Source organism: Etheostoma spectabile, chromosome 23 (assembly GCF_008692095.1).
Source record: "Etheostoma spectabile isolate EspeVRDwgs_2016 chromosome 23, UIUC_Espe_1.0, whole genome shotgun sequence".
Classification (NCBI taxonomy): Eukaryota; Metazoa; Chordata; class Actinopteri; order Perciformes; family Percidae; genus Etheostoma; species Etheostoma spectabile.
The window spans coordinates 19,231,511-19,242,076 of NC_045755.1; the positions used below are offsets into that span (position 1 = coordinate 19,231,511).

General features: G+C 40.5%; 2 protein-coding genes across 2 annotated transcripts in view; both read right to left on the reverse strand.

Moving 5' to 3' along the window:
* Positions 1–1,010: 1,010 nt before the first annotated feature.
* echdc3 (enoyl CoA hydratase domain containing 3) lies at positions 1,011–5,995 on the reverse strand. The gene is made up of 6 exons (XM_032505270.1): positions 5,792–5,995; positions 4,488–4,609; positions 4,182–4,279; positions 3,535–3,735; positions 2,428–2,606; positions 1,011–1,973 (listed from the first exon to the last, which is right to left on the reverse strand). The coding sequence occupies exons 1-6, from the start codon at positions 5,932–5,934 to the stop codon at positions 1,820–1,822; spliced, it is 897 nt and encodes a 298-aa protein (XP_032361161.1). The 5' UTR covers positions 5,935–5,995; the 3' UTR covers positions 1,011–1,819.
* A 731-nt stretch (positions 5,996–6,726) lies between these two features.
* kcnj8 (potassium inwardly rectifying channel subfamily J member 8) overlaps positions 6,727–10,566 on the reverse strand; it is a 10,569-nt gene continuing 6,729 nt past the window's right edge. Inside the window, exons 4-6 of the mRNA XM_032505268.1 lie at positions 9,947–10,086; positions 8,668–8,884; positions 6,727–7,317 (exon numbers count right to left, since the gene is read on the reverse strand). Coding sequence (XP_032361159.1) covers positions 7,066–7,317; positions 8,668–8,884; positions 9,947–10,086 — 609 coding nt within the window. The 3' untranslated portion in view covers positions 6,727–7,065. The remainder of the gene's footprint in view (positions 7,318–8,667; positions 8,885–9,946; positions 10,087–10,566) is intronic.

Here is a 10,566-nt window from a genome sequence, read left to right on the forward strand (position 1 = left end):
TTCATTTATATTTATATTCTGTGCTTTGTGACTGATTTTGCTGCTGTAACACCGGAATATCCCATTTTTCTTGGGATCATTAAACATCTCTCTATCTATCTATATAAAACTGGTTAAAAAGAAAAGTGCATCGGTTGCTACTGTCAAGGTGTTGTATAGAATCGGGTTCCCCTCCTGTTAACTGAAAGTGACCATTCTGGGGTGACGGCATAAGGTTCAGGTTAAGATAAAATACTATATGAAATAGATAGATAGGGGAGACATGTTCGTTGGGCAAAGAAAATGAGCGAGACAACACCAGGGACAGGAAACCCGCCGTCAACGGGTGTTTGAGCTTAAAGCTAACGCTAGCTAGCTAACTTTAGCATCACAAGCGGTCGACCTCGTACTATCTTCTCAGTTTTGCTGAAATATAAATCACTGATAAACTTTGCTAAACACATAAGGTCACACATCAATGCTTACCGCTGTTGGAAAGCCTCTGTAGAGTCACTTCTGATCGTCTGGTATTAAAAGTTACTCCGTCCAAAAAGTTTCCTGCTTTCAGAAGTTAGCTCAAAACAAAGATGGCGGCCGGATGTGACCTCATCTATATATATGCTATAATCATAGACCGTTAATATTGAGGGTCTATGGCTATAATGGAGTTATTAAATACGGAAATTTAAAATTATAGAAAATAACACGAATATAAATGTACCTACTAATTACATAATTTAAAGATAATTATGACCATAGACAATCATGACCCCTGTACACATATGTACCAGTCCTACTTCTAACTTTACTTTGAACTAAACATCCTCAATTTCATGTGCTCCACGGTTGGTGTTTTATTGTGAAATTTGTTTTTTTAGTAACATTTGATGGCAACCTTGTAGGACTGCAATAGTAACCACTTGGCTGCAGAAGTATTTTTCACTTTATTATGAAGTTATATACATTACGTTATACATGTCCTCCATTTTCTGAGGATATTCATGTTATGAATAATTCAATGAAAAAAGAGCTTTATGTCAGGGCATCCATTTATTTCAACTTTGCTTCTGATAAATTGCTTCACTGACACAAATGAGATTAAAATGTCACCCTATACCCAATAGATGAAAAAATTCATTAAAAACTGACCAAGAATCCAAAACTTGATTTAAACTGTATGTGAAAAATGTAGTTTCTGTCCACCATTTGCAGTGCACACAGCTGTTTTATGCTTGGTAGCTGGATTCCAAGCTATCCCTTTACATGCTGAAATGCACCTTGCGACGTCTCCTCTTACATCTTTATGTACACATACTTTTACTTTTATCATCAAACCGGATAGGTCCTAATGAGCTTCAACTGTAAGTCACCTCATATTGTCAATGCAGAGATTTTCTTCCCAAACACTGGAAATTTGAAATAACTCCTACCAATGTGTATCCCTATTAATTGCATTTACAGTTATACAAATACAAAGAGCAGCATTCTTCATCCATTAGGTCATTTAACATCTGGAGTCCTCTGGCTGGTAACGAAGCATCTCCTTCTCATCTCCATAAAGCAACTTTTAAGGCACACAATGGTTCAGCTACTTGACTTCAGTACCAGCAAAAAGGAGGACATCCTCTCAGGGAACAGGAAGTCAACAATTTAAACGTCAATCGTGATCTTGCAAATTACACAGCTACATTTTAAAAGTAGCGTCGCCCATACATTGACTTGGGATTGGTGCTAATTATTCTTCCATTCAAGTAACTGAAGACCACATGCACCAGTCAGAATAATCCCTGTCTCCTGTGGTAAAGTCACCAGTCCATCAGTCCATCAGTCCATCAGTCCATCAGTCGTGGGCCTTCTCTGCTGTGTTGCTCCACACGGGCTTGCGTTTCTCTATGAAGGCCCGGATCCCCTCCTGTCCGTCTCTTAGAGCCAGGTTGTCGACCATCACCTTGGAGGCGGTGGCATACGCTGCATCTCGACCTTGAGCCATTTGTCTTTGAAGGGAACAAAGGAGGAGAAAATACCATATGTGAAGGGAAATGTATGTCATACTGTTTCCAATCGTTTCACATGAGAAATGCTGATTATTACGGAAAATGTATAGATCTTCATAACATATTATATATGTCATCACCAAGAATATTTACCCTAAAATATGCTCTAATAATTTCAGCGAACTAAAGATGCCAAGTGCAGCATTTTTAAAAACAAATCTGTTTAAATGTCCATCATCTTTATACTCTTTAAACTATATGCCATAGCCAAACATTTCTGATGCCATAATCACGTACAGGCTGACAATCTTTCCACTGATAGAATCCTTTTGAAAATTTGACTTTTCTTGTTTTGGGGGCGACCACCAAGAATCACCTCAAGGCTTTTAAAAATCATCACTGGCTTTTAAATAAAATGTAAAAAGAGGTTTGTCCGTGCTCTGAAAACTCTCACCTTTGGAAAGCGGCCTTGCCGAGGGCGACAACCGGTCGGCTGGCCTGACACACCCGCTGGGCGATGGCTAACGTCTCCTCCTCCAGTCGTTCCTCTGGCACCACCTTACTGATCAGACCATGCAACAAAGCATCATGGGCGGAGATGGGAGTTCCGGTGAAAAGCATCTCCATGGCAACCTGGTCAAAAAGAAGGCTGATATTAATTTCTAGTAATCAAAAAACATTGGGGCAGGATATGGCGCCAAAAATCAGGGTAGCAGCTGTCGCCATGGTCCCGCTACACGTCCTGCGATGCCATGTTACATCCTACCACACTCTGCTACGCCCAGCTACGTCCTGCTGGGCCTTGTAACGCCCACAGTGCCCTGCTATGCTACAAAGAACTACTACAAACAAACTACTATTTCATTTATTTTATTTATTTTTTGTGACTGTTACAGACACCGCCTACCAAGAGCCTGGGTCTGGGCCTGGGCCTGAGTCTGGGTCTGGGTCTGGGTCTGGGCCTGAGTCTGGGCCTGGGCCTGAGTCTGGGTCTGGGTCTGGGCCTGACCGAGGTTTCTTCCTAAAAGGAAGTTTTTCCTCGCCACTGTGGCCCTGTTGCTTGCTCTGGAGGAAACTACTAGAACTGTCCTTGTAAATTATAGAGTGTGGTCTAGACCTGCTCTATCTGTAAAGTGTCTTGAGATAACGCTTGTTATGAATTGATAATATAAATAGAATTGAATTGATATTTTACAGTTAAAAAAGAAATTTTATTATCAAAGTTGACAGGAACAGTAAATCAAAAACAAGTAGGGCTATAACTCGTAATTATTTTCATTTTTAATTATTCTAGATTTCTTTTTTTTACTAATTTAGTTTAAAAAATGGCCAGCACAAGTTCCCAGAGCACAAACTAACGTCTAGATTTCCTGTTTTGTTTGACCAACAGTTCAAACCTCAAAAGATTACTTTGGGACAATAAATAATGCTAATTATGACTAAAAGCTCAGAGATTTGTTAAATCCTGACAAGCTTTTAATGCATGAAAATATCAAATGTAAATAAATTAAACATCAGCTTAAATTGGGCGCGTGTCTTTCCACTAAAGTTGAGCTCTCACCTTCCTCGGCACAGCTCTGCCGATGGCCACCGCCGGCGTGGAGCAGAACAAACCCACGCTGACACCCGGAGTGGCGAAGGTGGACTTCTTCGTCGCTAAGGCAATGTCACAGCTGGCAACAAGCTGGCAACCGGCTGCCGTGGCAACACCGTTTACCATGGCAATCACTGGAACAGGTATGTCTTGTATCAAGGTCATTACCTGAAGCACAAGAGCCAGTGTAGGTATTTGTTATTTTCTTAATTAATTGATTGGTTTGTTTGGTCTATAAAATACAGCTCCATGTTTTCCAAAGCCCAAGACAATGTCCTCAAATGGCTTGTTTTGTCCACAACTCAAAAATATTCAGTTTACTAACACAGAGGAGTGAAGAAACTAGAAAATATTCACACTTAACAAACTACAATCAAAGAATTCTCAGAGAGCTTTTATATTACTGAGATTAATCTATTATCAAAATAGGGAATCGATTCATCTTCACAGCTCTAAATATCTCTTTTCCTTTGGTTAAGGATGGTTCAGTGTGTCCTTTGCTAAAGGTGACGTGAAAGGAAGCATTAAAGCACCTTAGATTGATTAATAATAAATGTCGTTAATAGATAGACAGATAGATACCAAAGGTGAGGGACAGAAACACAGAGACTAACCTCTGCACAGGTGTGAAACACCTTTGTGTGATATTCTCTGCCCTGGGCTGACGTCAGCTCCTTCAGGTCATGTCCAGAGGAAAACACTGGACCTTTGGCTGACACACACACACACACACACACACACACACACACACACACACACACACACACACACACACACACACACACACACACACACACACACACACACACACACACACACACACACACACACACACACACACACACACACACACACACACGCACGTTAGACCACCATGTTTTCCCTCTCCGTCACACACTCACAATAAATACTGTACCTACCTGATATGATAACAACTCTGAGATCATCACTGTGGACATCAGTGAGGATGTCTTCTTTCAGGGACTCCAGCATGGACAGAGACAGAGCATTCCTCTTCTTGGGATTGTTCAATATTATTCTCCTGGAAGAAGAAGAAGAAGAAGAAGAAGAAGAAGAAGAAGTTACATTCTACAGTGGTGGTTTGTGTACTTGAGGACTACAGTTTGTTACAGACGTTTTCTACTAAACTGGTTTTGTAGTACAGGGATCTGCGGCTATGCACTCCATTATAAAGAAGAAAACAACTGTGATTCTGTAATTAACAAATGCAGAAGATGGTCGTTATTAACTAAATACTACAGACACTTTTACCTAAGGAATATAAATATATATATATATATATATATTTCCACCCTAGGTTTAGTCTAAAGATTTTAAGCAACTTAACTATCTGTAGAACTTGAATGACCTTTTTTTAACCAAGTTATACCAATTAGATCAGTGATTCCCAAAGTGGGGGTCGCGAGCCAGAGAGGGGGGGGTCGCAAGTTGATTTCCAGAAATAAAATAAAATTAAAAAAGATAGAAAAGCATTGTTAGCCATGATTTTAACACAAGATAAAACTGTTGTGTTATTTTGTGTTGTCAATAGCTCGTGTTTGGATACATCATAGTGCGTGCGCGGTTGCGCGCAATGTTATATACTTGTTTAGTGGGGGGTGGGGGGTCCGCGATCACATGCACCGTTACTTTGGGGGTCGTGAGCTGAAAGTTTTGGGAACCCCTGAATTAGATAATGTAACACTTCCCTTTAAATTTAAACCAAAGACTATTTAAAAATGGTGTAATTTAATGTAGTCATTTCCTCTTCCTCTGTCATTTATTAAAAAAACTACACACTTGGTAAAATGAGACTTTGTCATATTTTGAGTTTGTCATAATGAACAAAATACTTTCTTTAAACATGCACACAGAGAATATTAAAGTACTGCATTGATGAACAATGTTGTTGTACTGGTGAGTATTTTCTCTCCACCATAGACGTATGACATCTAAATTGAAGTACTTAGTATGGGAAGTGATTTACACCAGACCTTGAAAAAGAAAACGTTGATTTAACATAAAGTGTCAATTAGGGGATTTTAATTACCAAAAAGTGTTATTGACAATTTAAATGTATGCCGAATTTATCTTGAGACATTTGCAAGTCTAACGAAACCCTGTATGTGCCACTGTCGCATGCTGTTGTTGTTCAAATCTATATTATCTCCATAAATAAGCTTTACCTGACAGCAGTTTTGAATGACACATTTCGTTACTGCACCTTATTCCGTTGTTTTGCCGTCTCACCGTCAGCGGCTCCGGTTCCGGTTCCGTCTGAGAGTAGGAACGAGTCCCTGTCAGCAGTGCTGAAGTCCTGCTGAGCTGAAACCCACCGAGAGCTCTGCAAAACACACTGCGAGCCATGTTTCTCCTCGTCGCTACCGTAGACAGCTGAGGAAAGGTCGCTTCCCTTTCTCACTTCCGGGTGCGATGACGTCAACGGCAACGTAAGACCTTCTTTAACTGTCTATGCGTAAAACTAATCACAAAGTCCAAAGGATACATTAAGGACTTGAATGCAAGAGTATATATTGTGTACAACTAATTAGAATATCAACATTGTGATTGAAAAAACGTTATTCATTTTGAAAATTATAAATATAAAATAATTTATTGTTATACGCAAAAAAAACCATTGTGAACTTATTGATTTTATGGTGGGCTACATTTACATTAATAACGCAAAATAACTAAAGGTTCCAATTTAACTGGATTCTTTATTTTTATTTTGAGTGCTTAGATGCTTGTTTAATTTAATGTGAATGACCTTCTTTATTTCTGTTGATTTATACAGAATTAATCTATATTTTTGTACTATAATATGTTCTGTTTTATTGATTGATAGATGCATTGATTCATTCAACTTTTATTTATACTCAAGAGATTAATAAGGAGCAGCCCTCAATTACAATGACATCGAGTTACAAAGGCAAAAACACAAAAAAAGATATAGGATATGACATGTAATATGTTTTTCAACACACTTTGATTTCTTTGCACAGCTGCTTTGAGTGCTGATTTTCTAAAAACATTCTCTCATGGAATCATTTGAGCAGTTCAGATATTAAAAACATGTTCAATTGAAAGTAAGTGCATTCATTTCCAATAACACAAAAGACAAAATAAAGTGAAAAACACACATGGTCAGTACAGTGATTGATTGCCATTGGTTACCGCTATACGAGTGGTTAGACTGTGACTTTATTCAATAAGAAAATACATCTCCCTAGAAAAGGTAAAACAGGCATAAAGGCCTGATGTTTATGAGTGCTTTATTGATAATGAAGAGAGAGAAAAGGTGACAGCTGATTCTAAAAATAAGAACTAGATTACTCCATGCGTGTGAACACGGGGTAACATTAAGAGTGTCGGGAGTCTAGATAAGGCAGGGAACAGGAAGAGAAGGAGTCCCATTAGACACGGAGAAACACCAACACCCAGAATCCTCCTGGCCACCAGGAGGAGCAGGGCAACCCGCACTAGGCAGGCCTCATGTCAGGTAACGGCGTTCAGGTTCTGGCCCCCCTCGGTCGGGGTGAAGAACTGGACCTTGGGTGTCAGGAGCCCCGAGTTGTTCCTGCGCAGACCCCCGCTGCCTCCGGCGCTTTTACGCATGGAGTTGTTGCGTCGCATGGAGTTCCTCTTCCTCAGCGAGTTCTGGTGCGACAGCTCGCTCTTCTGCAGAGTCTGGATCAGGATGGAGGGCTTCTCGTCCAGCTCCCTGGCGCTGCAGCGGGGGGTCGTCACCTGAAAGAACAACGCTTTTAATCCTCCTGTTGTCCTGGGGTCAAATCTGACCCATTTTCATAAAGTTTTTATATCAGAAACATTGGGTCGCTTTCAATCAATATCAGAATCAGAATCTGAAAAACTTTATTGATCCCAGAAGGGAAAACTGTGTTACAGTTCCACAAATAGGAATATCAGAGAAGAAATATAAATAAAGAAATATAAGGAGTGTGGATATGTACGGTATTTACAGAGTTAAAGGAATATTATGATAAAGTATTTACACAATTAACATAATTAAGGAGTTGCAATGGTGAAAAGTAATAATAGTATAATTTATATAACAATAATAATATAATAGTAGCAGCTGAGTATTCACACATTTCAGGCCAGTGTTATTGCACAAAACATATATATTGTCCAGTTTTAACCTCTCTAAGTGGTGGTGTGTGTGTGTGTGTGTTGTGGGTGTGTGTGTGTGTGTGTGGTGTGTTGTGGTGTGTGTGGTGTGTGGTGTGTGTTTGTGTGTGTGTGTGTGTGTGTGTGTGGTGTGTGTGTGTCAGACACTTAGAATGAGGAGTTATAAAGTTTGATGGCCCACAGGCGGAATGACTTCCTGTGGCGCTCTGTGGTGCATTTTGGGAGAATGAGTCTATCACTGAAAGTGCTCCAACCTTATTGTCATAAAAGAATAACATGGATGGTTTCATACAACGCGTTTCACAAATAAAATAAATTTATTTAGATCAGTTCTCTACTGTGGGTGTTTGTTCCCACGAATAAAGCGTCAACAGCTTGAAAAAAATGTAAACGTTGCATGGTCGATGGGAACACATTACAAGGGTTAAAGTACAATAAATATGTATTTTTTCTGTTAAGTTATAAATATTAACCACATGCCGGCAGGAAACTTTGAATTACTTCTCTGCAACTTTCACACTTTGCAAAGTCACCCAGCGGGCCTTGATTGGCGGGCCGGTTCTGGCCCACGGGCCGTATGTTTGACACCCCTGGTTTAGATACAACAGGCTAAAGAACTCTTTTATCCCTTCTGTTGTCTTGTTCTTAAGCATTTCCTGATGTTTCTGTCATTTTCCCCCAAGTTTTTTGTCACTTTTCCAACGTTTTTTTGAATTTTTGTTTTTTTTTCAACATTCTTTTATGCTTTTTTTCTCTCCCAATGTTATAAAACTGAATAAAACACTCAAGTTCAATATAAGTAGTGGACTGATCATTTATTTTACTTGTGAAGAGTGTCATCTGGAACCATCCATCTTATTTTGTTGTTGTTGTTGACATTTAGTTTTTTGACCCGATGTAAAAGTACGACTTGATGCTAACATTTCCTAAACCAATCAGTTCTCTCACCTTGACTGTATTACCAAACTTGGAGTAGTCCACAGAGTACACGCCCTCCTCCTCCGTCACTATGGGAACGAAGCGGTGACCCCACTGGATCTCGTCGGAGACGTAGGAGGTCCGGGCCTGCGTGGTGATCCCCGTCGTCTCCACGACGCCCTCCAGGATGACGATCACCTCCAGGTCGCTGCACTGCAGCTCCATGGCCGACAGGTCGTACAGCGGGCTGGCAACACACAGCCACACCTTTACACTGTGTATGCGTGCGTGTGTGTGTGTGTGTGTGTGTGTTTGTGCACAGCACGCGTGTGTACAGCTGTAACAATTCCAAATTGTGCTGTACAATTGATTTTTCTTAAGTAATTGTAATTAAGAATATAACTGTCTCTTTCTGTCGAATTAAAAACTATTTTTACATTTATTACTGTTTTATTATTTCTATTATTATTATATTACTTTTTAAACAAGTGAGTGAGTGAGTGAGTGAGTGAGTGAGTGAGTGAGTGAGTGAGTGTGTGTGTGTGTGTGTGTGGTTGTGTGTGTGTGTGTGTGTGGTGTGTGTGTGTGTGTGTGTGTGTGTGGTGGTTGTGTGTGTGTGTGAGAGAGAGAAAGTGAGTGTCTGTGTGGTGCAAGAGAGAGAGAGGAGAGAGAGAGAAAGTGAGTGAGTGAGTGAGTAATGAGGAGGTAAGGAGAGAGAGAGAGAGAGAGAGAGAGTGAGGTGAGTGAGTGAGTGAATGAGTCAGTGAGTGAGAGGTGTGTGTGTGTGTGAGAGGGAGAGAGAGCTAGTGAGTGGAGGGTGTGTGTGTGTGAGGAGAGAGAGAGGAGGAAGAGAGAGAGTGAGGAGTGAGTGAATGAGTCAGTGAGTGAGAGTGGTGTGTGTAAGAGAGAGAGAGATAGCTAGTGAGTGTCTGTGTGTGTGTGTGTGAGAGAGAGAGAGAGAGAGTGAGTGAGTGAGAGTCAGTGAGTGAGAGTGTGTGTGTGTGTGTGAGAGAGAGAGAGAGAGAGAGAGTGAGTGAGTGAGTGAGTGAATGAGTCAGTGAGTGAGAGTGTGTGTGTGTGTGTGAGAGAGAGAGAGAGCTAGTGAGTGTCTGTGTGTATGAGAGAAAGTGAGTAAGTGTGGGAGTGAGTGAGTGTCTGTATGTGTGTGTGTGTGTGTGTGTGTGTGTGTGTGTGTGTGCTTTAAATCCATCCTGACTAGATCCCTTTCCCATGTCTCCCATGTCTCCCATGTCTCCCATGTCTCCCATGTCTCCCACACACCTCCCCTAACCTGCCGCGGTGGGGGTACCTGTTCTTGTCGATGATGTGGCAGATGATGAGCGGGGCGAGGAGGAACAGGCTGTTGCTGGCCAACGCCGTCTCGGTCTGGACGTCGATCTGATGGATGGGGATCACCTCCCCCTCCGGCGTGGTCGTCTTCCTCACCACCTGCAGCCACATAGTCCTGATCATCGTCTCATTTGTGCACCTTTATTTTTTCCTTATTGCAAAATCCGATTTTCCGAATTAAGTATAATTTTGTTTTGATGAGGTTGAGCCAACCTTGTAAAGTCAAGTGATGTGGTTCACAGGTTTTTTTCTCATACATTTGTGTTTTTTTTCTCGTAAATGTAACACCTTAATCTTAAAATATATATTACCCTCTTCCCCCGGCTACGTCTTTCTTTTTTTTAACCCTCATGTTGTCCTATATCAATGTTCTTTTTAATTCCCCAAAATAACATGATTGATTACACACAATGCTCTTTGGCAGGTACACATCTCTGCTTATTCTTATTCAATTTTAGAGCATTTTGAAAAAAAACATTGAAGTGTTTTTGAAATAGTAGTGAGTAAAATTTGACATATTCCAGTCTGTGTTTATCTATCAACACCCATTCCTTTAATTTTAGTCTCAATAATTCCTAA

Coding starts and splice junctions, on each gene's coding strand:
- echdc3 (XM_032505270.1), bottom strand. CDS start 5,934: ATGGCTCGCAGTGTGTTTTGCAGAGCTCTCGGTGGGTTTCAGCTCAGC. Junction 4,280..4,487: donor CAGAGTTGTTATCATATCAG/GTAGGTACAGTA, acceptor TGTGTGTGTCAG/CCAAAGGTCCAGTGTTTTCC. Junction 1,974..2,427: donor GGCAAGGCCGCTTTCCAAAG/GTGAGAGTTTTC, acceptor TTCCCTTCAAAG/ACAAATGGCTCAAGGTCGAG.